Genomic DNA, 18168 nt, shown 5'->3' with positions numbered 1-18168 from the left:
GTTCTGTGCAGTGGTCTGGGCTCAGTCCTTCATGTACAGTTCTGCCAGCTAACGCTATCCATTATTGATTTGGATTAACTTATTGGTGTCAAACTAATACATATTTATTGAAAGCAAGTTTTGAATGAAATGGAGGAAAAGTAATATTTCTTTTGAGTTTTCAAGGCCTGATTTTTTCTAAGCATAACAGAGGAATTCTGTGGGCTGGGAGGTCTGAATCCAAATGCAACTATTACCACAAACACCATTGGTTTTATAGAACTTGCATTTCCATTTAGATGCAGGTGTTTGACAGATCTTCATTGAGTCTGCTAATTCTTCTTTTGGAAGACATCAGTTTGGGGTCAGGATTGTTTGTGATTCTGGTGTGGTATCTTTTGAGGTCAGTTTATTTGTTTGTTTTGAATTACCACCTTTATTTTTAAAATATCCAGTACAGGGAAAAGAAACTACTTCAGGAAATGGCATTACAAAATTGCAATAGCTTTGCAAAGGGCATTATTGTCTTTCTTGACTGTAGTTGTCTCAAGTGATACAACCCATTTTTCTGGCTATTTGGTCCTCAAAATGGAAAATCTTTGGCAAATCTGTAGAGAATATTGTGCTGCAATATGCGTATTAATGAATGGATGTTTCTTAAAACTGGTATCTGTGACTGTCTTTTTGTGTGTGACTTTTTTTTTAATCCATGTTAGTTCCAGGCTGTTATATTACTCATTAGGCTATAATGTGGGTGAGATAGGTTGCCCCACTGTGTAATACATAATATGTGGAGCACCAGTATGCTGGGAAGTGTAGCAAGACTAATTTAGAAAATATAATAGATTTTAAATAAAGTTCAGTTTTAGGTAAAAGGTCAGGCTCTCATTCACTTTTTTATTTGTAGCAATTCATCCATATACAGTACTGTGCATATTGTATGTGTTAGTTAATCTCATTTTTTAATCTACTATAACTGCCCTTTTGATTCTTGAAAATCCTTTTGGGTATTTTGCATTCCAATATTGATCCCTGTCTGATTGCTTCAGCTGGGTAATCATTTTTCTTGTTTATCCCTAATCCTTTTAATATTTCCTTCCTGCCACTGTATAACAGTATAGTATGCCTATTGTTTGGAATGTATCACAATGATGACTGTAAGACTGTACAATAAAAGTGACTGTGTTTTAGCCTAGATTTCTCAAAAATTGTTTACAGTGAAACAAAACTGCAAAGCTGAACGCATGCCTTTAAAGTATGTGTGCCAACTGTAGTGCATTGCTTTGTTTAGTCATGCAAAATATTAATCCTTGTAAACCATATCCTATTCAGAACTGCTCAGAAAAATGAAATATGAAGCTTGCTATTTCAAAGTGCTTCTTATTCTGTGTTCTTTGTATGGACCTAACAGAAAAAAAAAAAATGTTATTCCCTCAATTTCTGTGTATATCTATATGCATATGTATTAAAAGTTTGACTTTAAAGAATCATCTGTAGAACCATTTAAATATCTCAATGGGAACATTTGGACCTGAGAAATACCAATTTCTCTTTAGCCATCTCCTTCAGTAAAGCATTCTGCCCTTGTTTCTATGGTGACTGAGTAACAGCATCATATGAAGTTCTGATAAAATGATAAAAATCCCTCCCTGAAATGGTTTCCTCAGAAGCATGGGTCTGTTCCATTTCACCTGAAGAATGAGAAGACCCTACCATCCATGTCAGGGATTGTCTTCTCTGTTTCTTCCACACCAGATTATACCCTAAAATCCTTTCACTGTTCTAACCAATGTTTTAACTGTTCTGCTTTTCTCATTACATCAACTTGGCATATGATTTCTCTGCATGTCAAAGCAGAGCATGCAAACATAATGAAAGATAAGAATTTGATACAGAGGTGAAAACAAAGTGCTTAATTTTTCTTAAGGAGCCATTTCTATTTCCATGCTGCTTTGGTATTAACAAAGATGGTGAGGGTTGGTTAGGCTTGGTTGGTTTGTGTTACAACTGATCTACTTTAACAAAATAAGTGGAAAATGCCTGCGATCTAGACTTCCTATGTTCAGAGACTATCTTAATAAAAACATATCTAACTAGTACCCAGTTTGAGTATTGCATAAACCTTTCAGGAAGGTAAAGAAGCTGCCTTCTCTCAAAGAAAGCATTGGTTGCAGCGTAAGTGCTTCAGTAACTTGCTATTTTACCTCCACTTCCCCTTTATAACTTTTTACAGTCATGGGAAGTATAATTTTAAAAATACATTGTACTTTTTGATATGGAGAAACTTTGTAACAAAGTTCCGGGTTTATGGCTGTTGCTTTATGATAGACACTTTCTAAATTTATAGAAAGAAAAAAACCCAAATCCATATTTTGATTTCTTATTATTATTATATCCTTTGAAGGCTGTTCTCCTCCTCATGCACTTTATAACAAGTATACTGTGGTTGCAATGAAAAGTCAGTTTGAATGTTGTTATGCCTCAGCTTCTGAGATGCTCTTCTTCCCTCTGCACTTCTGAGATGAAAGTGAGAAATTTTTTTGAGATATCCTAATGTTTTAAGTAATGATCCCTGCTTTAATGATAAAGCACACCGTGCATTGTATCTTATTTAACTATTATTTTTCAATTATTATTTTTGTAACTTAGTTTTTCTTAATAATTGTAGGGTGTACTCTCTCTTGTGCTCAATAACAGCAAGTAGTTCTTCTAGTCTCTTAACAAAGTAAAAGTAAGCCTGGACCTTCAGATCTACAGAAAGTAAAGTTTATCTTGAAATGGAAACCTTCTGCCAGTAGTAATTTATATCTAGAAATAATCCTGTCACTTTATTTGAAATTATCTCCACAGCTGCCTTTTAGAGTAGTATTAAGTTTGTTTCCAAGGCTAGAAGTCTTATTTGGAATTCATCAGAATGTTAGTTTTCCTGTCCGAGTTGTGTTCAGTTTATTAAGAGTGTTATATTTCTAGCTACATTTCCAAATTTCTTAAGAAAATTGCCTGTCTCAGAATAGATAGTTTGCAAAAGCTTGATTGATCCAGACTCTTCCTTTATCTCTGTAGAGATTCTTTGTTGGCTCAGGCTGATGAGATCTCAGGGATACCAGAACGCTCCCAGCTTCGGTGATGTTTGATTAAAGGCTGTAAAGAGAATGTGTCGCACAGATAAACCTCCTCAGAAAACCAGCCAATATCTTCTGTTCTTTCTGTTGCTATTTGAAATGCTGCTTTTTTCAACATCAAGGCAGCACTTGCAACCAACTATGTTTTCCTTAGTGAATTGTAGGTTTCAGTTTAAACTTTTATCAGAATGCATCCCTGAAAACTGATTGTTCTCCTTATTAATGATTGGGGTATTTTTTAAAGGATATATTGAAATGAGATTGAGTTTTATGCTATAGGAATTTTACTGTCTCTAGATTCAGTTAAGGTTCTATGAAATTCTTCTTGCAAAGGAATTTACACTATGGGTGAGAACAATGTGACACAAGTATCTTGTGTAATCTGTTTATTAAGATGCCCTATTATTCAGGAATATGTATGTATTTGGTTCATAGTAAGTCATATATATAGTATAGTATATAAGTCATATGTATAGTTCTCCCTTTCCTCAAAAGCCTAATTCTTTAGCTTCAACACGGTGATTTGAAAAATGAAGTTCTCCTATTTCTGGACACACATAATATTTATTTGTTTATATTCTATTTATTATAAAAATGGAGTTTAAGTCCTGATGCATTGTTTGACTGTGAAGATGTTGGTCAGGATGAACCTGATTTGTGTAATAAGTTAGCTTAAAACATCTGGGGGACAGGTTGCATGAGTAATAAATAAATTTGCATTAATATTAATAGGAAGTTATTAGTAGGGTTTTGTCTTTTTATTTTTTGGGACTTTTTTGGGACTTTTTTGGTTTGTGGTGGTTGTAGTGTATGTGTCTATGTGGCAGAAAGGCAGTTGGCTTTTGTGAATCTACTTTGGCCTGCTGAGAAGCTGCTTTGAAGCAGTCTGGTGTGTAAAAGAGGCAAAGTAGCAGAAATAGCACTGGTGAGTGATTTTACAGGGTGTTTTTGTGAATATCGCTTGGAATTACACTGCTATCTGTCTTTTGAGGCTGTTGGTGTATTTTTAATTATTTTGTTCTTACATCAGTCTTTTAAATTCCTTTGTAAGGAGTGGAAGTCTGTTAATAAAGGAAAAAAGATCTATCAAACAGTTCTTGTTTGATGAAATCTTAAATAGCTGTATATATTGGAATTAAATCAGGAATTCTGCTAAAGCAGTGACATTTATGGCTGTATTAATGTTTATAATTTATTTTGAGAACAAATTAAATTTCAATGCCTTCCTCAATGAAATAATGAAAATGTAGAACTAGTTTAGTTTACCAGTAGTGAATCTCTGTGGATAGAGAAGATTTTGTCATTTGCTGAGATAACAAAAAGAAAAACCTTGAGACTTTTCTGAATGGTTGCATAGAAATAATGTCTTTTATGCAAACTTTGTGTCAAAATGAGGCGCCCGCATCAGGTTTCACTGAAACACGGTAAAACTTAGCTCCCATCTTCTTCCATTGCAGCGAATTCTGGACTTGGAGAGCAATTACACTGGCATGATGCTAGTTGATTAAAGCTTTAATTAACAAGTAGTAATGCTACACCTGGAGCTGCGGCATTCTCATGTTTTAGATAAAGATTATGTTCAAGGAAACACTTTATATACTGACCACACATCACTTTAGTCAGTAGCTGTTTTCAATAAAGAAAAAAATGACATCTAAATCAATAAACAAATTGTGACATAGTCTGCAAAATTTTCTTAACCTGCTTTTGACACTTCTGTGGGCTAGAGTTTGGGAAGCAGAAAGATAATTGTCCATTGGTTGATCCAGCCTGGGTGAATATGTTTGACTTTCCTGTTGCTCAGTTGCATTTATGTATTGGGAGAGGAATGTTTCAACATGTACATAGTTTGAGCACAAAATCTACATGAGTATTAATAGGAAGTTATTAGTTTGGTTTTGTCTGTTTTTGGGACTCTGAAGTACAAAACACTGGATTAAGAAGAAAACTTTTGGTTTATAAATACCTACTGGTGTTATATTACCTGATATTACAACATAAACACATCTTGTACGAAGTGGTGGTTATGTTTGAATCATTTTCTCTGGAAACGGTGCTGGCTTTATGTAAGAGTCCTGTCATAGTCTGTAACCTTTAACTCTATTGAACACAATACTCTAACATGGAAAAGACTATCAGAAATAACTGCAAAATACTGACTGAGTATTTCATACAAAAATACTTGTCATGGTTCTCTATTTTAAATTTCTCTCTTCTAGTGCTTGTGATGCTTCTTACTTGTTGATAGTGACATGTCCTTGTTTTCATATCATTGCTAGGTGTCTTACAAACTCCAACAGTAGGCTTTGCATTGGTCTTCAAAAATGATACATCTAGAGTCCTGAATAGTCTGAATTTGAACAGTTTGATGTGCATTTCTGATAAATCTTGCCTCTTGAAAAGTTAGTAAAATCAGTCAAAAATAGTTTTTATTGTATTTGACCAATTGCATTGCTCAAATTTTATTTGTATTGAATTATCTAAGCAGTCATTAAGGAAATTCTTATCTTCATATAGATATGTGTATGTGTGTAAATGCAGTCAAGTGAAAAAGAGCAGGTCAAATTTTTAAAATACTTATAATCCAAAGTATTTTCATAAGAGAGATTGCATGAGGATGGGATTATCTATTAGTCATGAAAATTGGAAGATCACTGGATGCATAATGCTAGGTCACATAAAGTAATGAACAATGGGAATTCAAGGGTCATCATGAGTACAAGTGGTCTGCCAAGAGGCTGTTATGAGTATGCACTTTACAGGCTGCTACTGCAACAGTTTTGTTGCTTCTCTGTGCATGTTGAGCAAACATGTGGTAGAAAATGAAAATAGTTTTAAAAGCTAGAGTGTCAAGCCTTTTATTACATGCATAAACTAAAGGCTATCAATACAATACCAAAACTAGTATGTTATGTATTATTTATACAGCTCTCTGCAGTGAGCCTCTGTAGCCAGTAATGTTCTGTCTGAACAATGTGTTTAATAAAGCAGATAAGAACCTAAACATAAGGGTAAATTTGAAAAAAAACATTGATCTTAAAAAAGTTATTTAAAGTTCTAAGCAAAATACATATCTAGTCAAGGCTGTTTTAATGATAGATGGAAATAGTAGGATATTTAACTGTAAGAACTATAGTGCTATCTAGTAGCATGTTTAGGTTTGTAATCCTTGATGGTTGTAAGAAAAAAAGTACTTGTACATGAAGGAATCATAGAATATCCTGAGTTAGAAGGGGTGCATAAGGATCATCAACAAACCTCATCATCACCATAGTTAAACCTCTTCTCTCGGTATTCAAGCTGCTGAAGTATGTAGGAACACCACTTCTAATGTGAACATTGGGAGTATGTACAGGAAAAATCCTCTTCTGCCAAAGTATTCAAGTATGTTAGCTGTTGAACTTTTAACTTGCTTTTTGAACATGTGAGAGCTCAGTTCAGGCTAATAAATGAAACAATTTAAATCAGTCCCTAATGGAAGGTCTTAGGAAACTGAAGGAATAGGTGTGAACATGATATGACAAGTTGTTTCTTTACATCCAGACCAAATGTAAGTTCACAGCTCTACTTGAGGCTGTGTGGGTTCAGCCATCACGCACATAGTACAAATTTTGTAAAATATTTCCTAGCATCTTGCAAATAACTATAGTATTTAAAGAGTGTTTGGTATTTTTTTTCTAATCAGTTCAGCAGCAGCAGTTTCCTTTTTTATTGTTTTGGGGGCAGGGAGAAGAGAGGGAGCTTTTATCTGAGTTTATCTTCACAACTATCTTCACAACTTCAGTGTTTTACTGACGTGTATGGCATGATGATTTTTCTCTCCCTTTCAGAAGAGAAACCTGATTGCTCCAAGGCTCGCTGTGAGGTCCAGTTTTCTCCTCGATGTCCAGAAGATTCCATCCTGATTGAAGGCTATGCACCTCCTGGTGAATGCTGTCCACTCCCAAGCCGTTGTGTGTGTAATCCTGCAGGCTGCTTGAGGAAGGTTTGCCAACCTGGCTATTTGAATATACTGGTTTCTAAGGCATCAGGAAAGCCAGGGGAATGCTGTGATCTCTATGAATGCAAGCCAGGTAAAAGTAGATACAGTTTCTTTCCCATTTTTCAATTTTTTTCTGTCTAACAAACAAAATAATTTATATAATTGCATCCAGTAAAGCCTATAGAGCCTCTAAATTCTTCTGATGATTCTTTAAAGTTAATTATTATATGTAGGCAATACACATTAAAAACACAGGATAAAAAAATTATGGTAAATTTGACTTTATTCTTTAGACATTAATTTAAACCAAGTAGCAAGGGGAAAATACCTAGTGAGAATATTGACTTTCTGTGAATGCTACTAGTGCAAGTGACATGCTTTATATATTGATTAGATTATGCATAGGTTTTTCATAGTAGGAATACACTGTGTATGGACAGGGAATTAGGATTTCTGTTTTAAATTCTCTCTAGATTATCCAGTGTTGACCCTTAAAAACTGCAGAGCAAAATTATGGAGGGGTATACTAACAAACTGTATGACATTTTCAGTATTTATTCATCTTCCATTTCATGAGAACACAGATCAGCATTTCTTGTGATCTGTTATTCCAAGTAAAGTGGAAGATGAAATTCACTCTTTGATCCAGGCTTCGTTAAGATAAATAGTCAAAACAGAGGACTGAAAGCAAGCATATAAAATGGTGTAATCCAAAACATTATATGCAAACAGTGCTATATTTCAAGTGTGCTTAAACAGTGCCTTTCCTATGCTTGTTTAACATTTTCTTAAATCTTCCACAGAAGAAGATTTTATGGTCTTTGCATCTTCTAGTGATTCTTCCTGTGTTTTTTCCCTAATCTTCAGTGTAAATCTGTGTGGAAATTTAAACAAACTTTTTTGTACCCTGTTCTGAGTAGTCGGTGAACAAATCTTTACTATCATTTTTTGCCCTGGAACATTTTGTCAACAATGGGCTTCTTTCATCTAGAGTTAGCTGTAACTTCTTGTGACATGGTCTTTTTTGACTCTTTACTGGGTGTATTTCCTTTCTGTAAGTTTTTTCAGTTAAAAAACACTTTAACCTGTGGTATCCAAAAGCAGACTAAAATTTTGGGAGAGTCTTCATCAGCAGTAAATACTTTAGAATAATTGCCTTCTGTTTTTCATGCAAAACTTTAAATAAGATTTTAATGGTTTTGCAAGAGGTATTTCTAGTTGGTGAACTGCTATGATGTCAGGATCTTTCTGTAGTATGACTGCTACTGAACCATTATATTTGTACATTTTAATTCCTCCTATAGACTTCAATTATGCCTTTACTGAATTATGTCTTGCGGACTTTGGATTATTTATCATTTTTGAAAGAAATTCTAGCTCTGATCATGTCTTCCCAAATACTATTTGAATTCCCACCTTGTAGTCAGCAAATAAGTCTGTCCAGACTTGCCCATGGAAATTACTTCTTGAAAGCTGTTTTCAACTCACTAGTTTTACAGAATCTTCAAATTGAATATGATCGTCTGTCACGTTAGTGAATTTATGTAACTCTGAATTGTTTTCTGAAGAGGTTTGTATTTTTCACTGCAGGGAGTTGTAAGAGGTGAAGGGTACATAGGACTGGAAAAATGAAGGTGTGTGTTAGGAGGGTAAAAGAGCAGAGGCTTTGAAGAGTTTGGTGAAGGAAAGAAATTAACGGGATTTAAGGGAAATGTAGAGCTTTGCAAATAGGGCTTAGAAATTTAGAGACCTGATAATATACCCTGCATCTTCAGAGACTGACTTGTTATCCTGAAGAATTGTAGACAAGAAGAGTTAGAGAGGAACTGACCTATGTGAATTGCTACTGAAATGCCATATTGCTAGAAAAATATGTGTCATGGACATAGAAAGGCCTGGGAGGTTGGTGTTCATGCAGAAACTCTTGTGGGGCTGATGTCATCAGTTTTACTGAATGTGTCAGCAAGTCTATGGAGTTAACATGTTGAACAGAGAAAAATATGTTTCCATTATTTGCCACAGACCTAAAAACTTTAGTTCTGGGAGCAGTGCATCCAGAACACTCTTTCTGCACCTCCATGTCTGTTTAACCAGCCTCAATAGGGGTTTTGCAACAGCAAGGGCTTTCTGGTGGAAATAAAGCTTGGAGGACTACTTCCTATTACAGCAGTGCTGCTTTATGCCAAGATAAAGCACTTGTGCAATTAAAGCATAAACTGTGTTTATTTCTGTTCCTTAAAAAAGATATCACTGCTCTCTAGTTAATTCTGGCATTTGAGTTGGGATCCTTCTGCTGAGAACTGCATATGTTCAAGTGCTGTGATTGGCAATGGAGTTAGTAAAAGAAAAATAGAAAATATTTCCTCAACACTAAATCCTAGAATAAAATTAAAATAATTCATTTTGAGATCCACTTCCTCTTCTGCCCTTTTTACTTCAGGAATACAATTGAAGGCTTTGGTGTTCAGTTAAAATGAATACTGAAGAAACTTTGTTGCTTAGTCATATATGTCTATTAACCTCCAGATTCATTTGCTTTAAATGTTCTTATCTGTTGTTTCACAAAGTATCTCATCACAGCTGTGTCACCTACTGAGAACAAGTATGTCATGCTCATTGTTTTACTGTGGTTGCAAAGCTCAGAGATGAAAGAACCCTGGTTTGGTTCCAGAAGATGCCTCTTTTATTCCTACAAGATGTATGTAACTGTTCATTCCCAAGTAGGGAATTTAGTCAATGTGCATTGAATTTAGTTTTAAGCTGGGGATTATATTTCTCAAAATGTATTTTCAATTTTTTTTTTCTTAAAGATTTTGCTGAAGTATTGATAGGAATTTCTGAATAAAGCAAGATAAATAATTTACTTTACCAGTTGTCCAACAGATGTTTGTTGTACCTTTTGATAACTTTTGTTGTTGCATATGGTGCAATGGAGAGTGTCATCTTTTAGTTTCTGACCTCTCTGGGAAAGCATTGGGAAATGTCTGTCATGATAGACACAACCTGTGTTGAAAAGACTACTCATTTGTCATTTTTTCAGAAGTCTTTTTGGCAGAGCTTTCATTCACTCATCTTCAACATGGCCTGAAAATTACTCTTTTTTTTCCCTCTACCAAATACTGGTTTAAACACGATTGTAAAGAAAATGTTATTGTTTGCCTTACTTCTTTGGGGAATTCTGTGCAATCAGGGCTTGATGAAAAGTCCAAGACCAGCACCATAATTTAGTAGGTAATGTGTAATGACGCACAGGGAAGTAGCTTGTGCTCCACCCTGATCCAGCTTCAGTATTGAAAATCAGATCTGCAGTTTATACAGCCTTGCACTAAGGACAAGGGTCAGCAAAATCAAGTTTTTATATGGAGCTCAGAGAAATAGAGTTCTATCATGTTTTTCTTTTGTCCTCTGTTACTTACGGAATAGTACTTATGTTGTTTTATTGGATGATTTCTGAAAAGCTTATGTTGACAGAACTTGAGATAGGAGTGGGTAAAGATTGGACTAAAAAAGCGAGGAAGGATTACAGATACATTTCTAATGAAGCTGGAAAAATGGCTTTTAAGTTGGCACTGAAGGTGGGGGAGGGGAAAAAAAAAATCAGCAAATCTGGAGATCCATTTAGGGAAATACCTGGGATAGGACAGTTAAGAAAGTGGCTCAGGCACTGATATAGCTGCCTTGAAAGTCCAGGAGTGCTGTGGTTGTATGTAATATATTTTGAAGTGTCATGGAGTGTAAAAAGGATAAAGCCTTGTCATGGAGAGATTCTTCTTTTCTACTTCTCCCATGGCAGACAGTGCGACTACTATAATCATGTGTAGTTTTGTTGCACTGTTCATAAGTTGAAATGCATCTGAACGGAAAGAAGAGGATGTCATGTGATGCTTCCATGCTGTAAAAGCAAACTGTATATCCTTATACTGAACCCTCAGAAATTTGCAACTTTTGAAGCCTCAGCCTGTGCTGAGCCCCTATTTCATCAGAAATGCAAATACTGACTTGATCCTTCACCATTAGATGCATAGGTATTTATTTAGATCTTGCCCTAAACTGTACATTGTATTAGGTGAAAAGCCAGCCATTTTATTAGCCTGAAATATGTCAGGGTGAAATGTAAAACACTTAATATACTTTGCTAACCTACTCTACTAGAAAGTTTTATTCACCTGGTTTCATTACAGGTTTCAAAACCTTTGGTTTTGTAGTCTACAAAGGAGGTAGCACATGACTGCAGATACGTCAGGGTCTGCAACCATGGCAGGGTTTCTGCTACGTTCCTGTAAAAAGTGGTAACTCTCAGATGCTTCTATATACAAAATGTATGTGAAAAATCTTGAAGACTTGTAAGCAAAGGTTGATTGGGTGAATCTTCACTGATAGGAAACTGGAACATATTTATGAGTTCTTGAAGAACACAGATTTGTCAAACTGTATTGAAAGCTTGAAGTTTCTGTGATAGACCAAAAAAATAGTTTAGAATAAGATATATAATACCAGCTGTTATCATATATAACTATAAACTGTTCATGAAATGTGCATGTATTAATTATTGGAGTCACAGTAGGATGTAAAAAGAAAACTGAACGGTCAGTGGCAAATGTTTGCTGTCTTATTTTTCAGGACAGTAGTGCAGCTAATCTGGGAGATACCTCTTAAAGAAATGAAGAATCCAATTACAGGCTGTTCTGTAACCTCAGAATATTTTCAGCTTACTTATAATTTTCTGTCAATACTTTTTCCAGTTTGAGAAACCTGTTTAAATCTGAAAGAAAATAGGAACTTTTTTTTTCCTTTTTCAAAATTTTTCATCTCTTATCTGTCTTTATCTCTCTCCTATGAGGAAACTATGAGAGAGATGGGACTGTTCCACCTGGAGAAGAGAAGGCTCAGGGAAGATCTTATCAATACACCTGAAGGGGGTGTAAAAGCACAGCCAGGTTCTTTTCAGTGATGCCCAGTCATAGGACCAGAGAGGCAAGAGGCACAAATAGAAACACAGGAGATTCCCTCTGAACATCAGGAAGCACTTTTCCACAATGAGGTTGACTGGGCACTGACACAGTTTTCCCTGCGAGGTAGTGGAGTCTCCATCCATGGAGATATCGAAAAGCCACCTGGGCATAATCCTGGGCAGCCAGATCAACAGGGCCTGGCTTAGGAGCCTCTAAGAGGTTCTGTCCTATCTCAGCTGTTTTGTGATTAATCTAATAATGTAATAATAAAGAGAAAAAGTTATATTTGAGTAGTCTTAACTTGGGGTTTGTTTGTCATGTTTTTTAAGTTTGTATTTGATTAAAAAAAGACAGTCTGGGCTGCTTTTCAGCATTAGTGAGCCACGTAACCACTGCAATATAAAGACCAGATGTAATTCTGAGACTGATGTCTCATAATGACAGAGTCAGTTATTGCTATGTACCACTGAGGATCAAGCTTGGAAAATGTAGGACCAGAAGAGGAAAAATGGCCCTTTGAAGGTTATGATCTCTTGCAAGAAATGTGGGTAGGATTGTCAAGGTGCTTTAGTAGTTCTGTAAGTCGCTGTGATAGTGAAGTGAATATTGCAGTGAAGTTTTATCAGTAATCAGGGATATTGTACTGCATAATTTACAGTCTGATAACATTCTGCTCATCCTGTTTGCTCAGTCAGAAAGTAGCTCATTTCTTAAAGAGGGAACCATTTATTCTGCACTTTCTAAGTATAATTATGAAAAGGTATAGTAGATACATATTACCTTACCTGGTAGTATTTTTTACATGGAAGACTTAGGACCAAATAAGAGCAAATTGTGTTTCAGTTTTCCTGAGTATAACTTAGAACATTAAATATATATTTAGCCTGGTTTGGGTTTTTTTTTTCCTTTGCATTTCTAGACATTTGTTGCTCTCTAAAAGCTGTCAGTCAGTCTTTCTTGTGAAGTAGAATGATTCATCTCACTAATGCAGAAAGATTTGTTAACTTGTATTTAATTTTTGCCATCTATAAATATACTAACAAGACAACCTAATAAAATAGTATTTAAAAATGTACTTTAAACATGCACACATATATCTGTAGTGTATCTTTTTTTCCTATAACCCAAGTATTTTGCTGTTTAAACAGACTTTATTAGTTAAAAAAATAAACAATGGATTGTTTACTGCTTTAAAAGCTGTAGGGAATATATATTCTTCCATGACTAGGGTACTTCTATTAACTAATTTTTTTATTAATTATTATCAGTTCAGTTGTTTCCTAATAATTTTAAAAAATTAATCTTAAAGAGAAAGGGAGGCTTTTTGTAATTTTACCTAGCAGTCATGCATTCATTGGAGAATTTTTTGTGACTTAAAAGGCTGATGCAATAAGTGGTTGCTTACGAGGAAGTAATTTGCAGAAAGCTTCTAAAGCATGAGTAAAAGAAATGTTCTTCTTCCCTTCCTCCATAGTGTTCAGTGTGGATTGCAGCACAGTCGAATGTCCTCCTGTTCAGCAAGTTGTTTGCCCCCTGGATAGCTATGAAACCCAAGTCAGGCTGACGGCCGATGGCTGCTGCACCCTGCCCACAAGGTTGGTGTCTTGATGGCTCAGTAACTTTTCACTTGTTCTTGACAACTCAAGTACTGTAAATACAGGGTAATAATGCGTGCTTCTGTGACAATAAATGCTGATACTGAATAAAAGCTACATGAAGTAGGTTATATCAGTCTGATGGAAACACAGAATCTTTTTAAAGCAGAAAAATGGTCTTCACGGTACAGATGCATGAAGTTGGTTTCTGCTAAAATTATTTGAGGAGTTTGTGTCTCTAGGTTGACTTTCAGTTAATTCAATTAATTTTGCAAAATTAACTTTTGAAGGTATTTGATGATAAGGAGTTAAGTGATGGACATGAAGGAATACATGCTAGAAAGAATCATCTAGTTAAAGGAGAAAAGAAATCTAATTTTTTCTATGACCACTTTAAAAAGTGAAAGATGGAACTCTCTGGAACTGTAGGGGAACTGTAGGGAAATTTTAAGTTCTTGCTTGCATTTTAACTTCTGTTGTTCAAGTAGATATAACTTACTGTGATAAAAAAAAAAAAAGACAGTTTTAGAATTGGTTTTGTTCCACAGTTATGCACCACTATTTGAGTTTGTGTTTTTACAACAAATTTCTCAAAACCTGATTCATGACTATGCCAAATAAATACATATTCAAGCAAAAATTAACATAAATGAAAAGATTTTACACCAAAAAGAGAATTTGTCTTGTAGCTAGTCGGCTCACTTAGTGGAAGGTCATAGAATATTGTGATATTCTTAGCCCCTTGTGTAAAGTAGTAAAAAACTTGCCAAGAATTCAGAAAGTAGAAGAGGGCAAAGATTGTATAATCAAGGTTGTTGTCTTTTAGGTACCCTTTGGGTGCACTTGTAGTGTGGCATCTTCTCAGTATCCTCCCTTTATTCTTTGGCATATTTTCTGTAAACTTCCTAGGATTTGCAGTGATGTATTAGTTCAGAGCTGACCTGGCTAGTTGGGACTGTGCAGCAGTCTGCAGATTTTAAACAGTCATCATACTGCCATTGTTGCAAATGTAGCTCAGCATTTCAACTAGAATGAAATGCTGCTAAGGACTGTATTCAGAAAGATAGATTATAAAGTCAAAGAAGTAGTCACCGATTAATATTTCATCAATTTAGAGTTTAGATTAAGACTTAGTAACATTGATACATTAGAAAGATTAATGGTATGTTTTTACTTCCAAATTTGTTTCAGCTTGTTGGATTAAAAAGTGATATATAAGCCAAATTATTTTTGTTTCACAGAAGTAAAATTATGTTCTATTTTTATGCTGTCTAATATAACTTGTGGTTTGCAAAGTGCTTGGGTGAAGAGAATGAAAAATATCCACTTTATTCTTTGTCAGTGATAACTTCAATGTTCCTTCTATCAGTAAATATAGAGTACCACAAAAGTAAATCTTCATTTACTTCAGTAAAATTGCCAGTTTGAAATATTTCTAGTACACATGTGGGAACTGAACTTAAATAGAACACCTAAAGCAAGCATATTCTTGAAATAATCTTTTTATTTTGGTGAGAAGGTTTAAAAATAAACCGGGATTGCTGAGCGCTAACTTATGTCTGAAGTGTCCTTGTCTGCGTGTGTGGCAAGTCAGCAATGAAAGGAGTGTTCCCTTCTCCTGTGCACAAAGGTCCCAACTGTACAGGAAGGCTTACAGCATGGGAGTTACTAGTTAATTATGGATTCCTGAAACCTCTTTGAAATCAGTCATTGCACATTCCTGGGATCAGAGTTTAACAAGAGGTCAGAGCTAGGATAGAGGAGTATTAAGGTCCTGGAGTCTTGGATCTAAAGGGGGTTTTGTGTTAATACCTCTGCCCTCCTTGATGTATAAAACTGCAAAATACCTCCACAATTAGCATAACTTAATATGTCTGCAGACAGATACAAATAATTGTAGGTGTCTTGTGCTCGTCTATGTTGCTGTATATTGTTATTAAGTGGGTTGCTATTTGGATTGCCTTAAATTAGCCAAAGCAATAATCCACTTTTTAATGAAGTTGGTGAGAAAGAAGAAAAACTGAATCTGGCAGCAATATGATTTTATAGATGCTTTACTTGTTGCATACCTGCTAGAAATATATTTAATTATTTTGATTTTCATATACTGCTGTCTTCTTAAGGAAGACAGTGCCATAGTCATCATTCATGTGCTGTAAGTAAAGATTTTATTTGAAGGGGGAATAAAGGAACACAGACATGGGAATAATAGAAAAGAAAGCTTTAATAAAGATCAGAGGAAAGAGAAGTGCATGTATGAAAAGAGAAAACAGAAAGGGAAACAAAGTACAGTCAGTTGGAACATGAAAATTGAGCCAGTTTACTTCAAGTTCAGTGTTTCCTCATATTTGAAGAGACACTTTTTATATTTGAAGGATCTCTGTGAGACTTGCATGTCAAGATTTATAGGACAAAATTGCACATTTGTGGATGAATGAGTCTACTGTTGGAAAACCAGATGGTTTTCCTTAATTTCAAAAATTCCTAATAAAATATTAAGAATTATGAAATATTAACATTGCCTTTTCTGAGATTCAGTTCAGAATTATCTAACTGCATATCACATCTTTTTTTCATTGCTAGAATTAAATTCAAAATTTTTTGTATTTTTTTAGTATACATTTGATAATAATTTATTAAAAGCAGAGACATTGTTCTATATGGTCACAGACTTTAGACTTTAGACAGTCATTTAGACTTCATGAAATTGTGTTTTTAAGACTATGAACTCTTGAAGAAATTAACATCTGGTTCATTTATTGCCACTGAAATAAAAGTGTAATACAAGCAGAATCAGAAAGCAATTAAAGGAGAGTGCCATGGTTAGGTAGGAACAGATGACATGTCACTGAGCTGGTTAACAAGAAGTTGATAATTTCACATACAGTAGGAGCGGATTGACTTCTACCTCACATCTGGTTCTTGGCCTGTTCCTTGTACATAATATGCTAGGAAAATGGAGATCCTTAAATCTGACAATAAATTGGCATTTCTTTTGTGAGCAAACTCTTGACTGCATATTTATAACAATGAAAACTCCTTGAGTAAAGCCAAGGGAAAAGTGGGAATAGTAAACATCTGATACCATGAATTCTTCTTCTTGCACTCAGAGGTTACATTTAGTGTCACACTGATTTCTAATGCAGTGGTTCAAACAGAACAAAACATACTGATTTGGCATCAACATCAAAATACCAGTTGCTTCAGCTTTCATGAGGCTGTCATGAGACATTTATCTTAAATTTCCAGCAATTATGTTAGGAAAACTAAATGTTTGGAAAACAGGAAAATGGCTATTATGTTAGGAAAGCTTAGAACAGTCTGTCTCTGGTCTTGGTAAAGATGCTCACTTCTCCAAGGAGATTGTTGAACAAAAAATGTATTAGAGCTCTTACAGAAAACATTGCTGTGGTTTATTTAAGGTAGGATTGTGGTCTTCTATTGAAAGTTGAATGTGATCAATATCAACTTTACAGAATCTGTTCTCTTTGAATGTTCCCAGTTTTTCCTATTGTAAATGAAGTTTCATCAAATTTACAGATTCCTTTGGGATTTTATTTTTAAGTGTAAAAATCTTTATTAAAATCTGCCTATTTTTTTGCTCTGTGAAAAATGGAACAGTGCCGCGCTCCCGCCCCGGTTCCCTTTTCCTCCGCCCCGGCTAGCTCTCCGTCTGGGGCGAGAGTGGGCGATCGAGGCACCCTCCGCCGCTCCCGGCTGGGGTTTGGAGAGTGCCTTTTTGGGTTCCGGGCAGTGCTGGCAAGCCTCGCAGTGGTAAATGAAGAGCGGATCCTGCTGGGGGCTAAGTCCGAGTTTATTGTAGCCCAACGGGGCCAAATGTCCTAGAACGGTGCCAGCCAACAGGAACAAGCACAAGGTGCTTGCACTGGCTTATAAACTGTAAGGGAGGGGTAACCGACGACTGATGGGGATAGGGATAGGGGGTGGCTCCGGGATGGGGGGATATGGTGGGGTCCAATGGGGGAAGGATATGGGAGGAGCCCCAGGTCCTCGCTCAATCACCCGGTGCCCTGAGTAGAAGCTTCTGGATGGATGGGAAGGGGCACCGAGTGATAGACAAGGCACCCGGGAGGGGTAAAGGGAAAGACTGCGCCCCTTCCAGGGCGATGGACAGCCACTGGAGAGGCGGGAAGGGAGGACAAGGCGGGAAAACTGGGGACAAACCAAGTTGTACATGGGGGTACAAAGGAATAAACCAATACATAATACAGGGATAATAAAACATACAAATAACGCAACTCCACAGAACAGGACAATTATTATAAACTACTTATATTTTTATTGCTCACATGGTTTTGTACACGTTTCATAAGATTTTTGCAACATAGCATGTTTGGATAGCTTTGCACCTAATATTTTTGGATTATCTTTTTCTTTGTGACTGTTGTCATACTAATTTGGAAGTTAAGTCTTTATTAGGTTTCTGCTTCTTGCTACTGTTTTATACCTCTGCTTCTGTGCTATCATCTGTTACAGATTTGGTAATTTCAAGATTCATTCAGTGCTCTTTTTGTCAG

General features: G+C 35.6%; 1 protein-coding gene across 2 annotated transcripts in view; it reads left to right on the top strand.

The window, feature by feature from the left end:
* CRIM1 (cysteine rich transmembrane BMP regulator 1) overlaps window positions 1–18168 on the top strand; it is a 171579-nt gene that overhangs the window by 74547 nt on the left and 78864 nt on the right. Inside the window, exons 3-4 of one of the 2 annotated variants that reach the window (XM_021528076.3) lie at window positions 6932–7174; window positions 13510–13630. The exons of the other annotated variant lie outside the window; for it this stretch is intronic. Of the exons in view, the coding sequence (XP_021383751.1) occupies window positions 6932–7174; window positions 13510–13630 (364 nt within the window). The remainder of the gene's footprint in view (window positions 1–6931; window positions 7175–13509; window positions 13631–18168) is intronic. 2 annotated transcript variants of the gene reach the window in all.

This window comes from Lonchura striata, chromosome 3 (assembly GCF_046129695.1).
Source record: "Lonchura striata isolate bLonStr1 chromosome 3, bLonStr1.mat, whole genome shotgun sequence".
In the NCBI taxonomy this organism is placed as follows: domain Eukaryota; kingdom Metazoa; phylum Chordata; class Aves; order Passeriformes; family Estrildidae; genus Lonchura; species Lonchura striata.
This window is presented reverse-complemented; position numbering and strand designations above follow the sequence as displayed.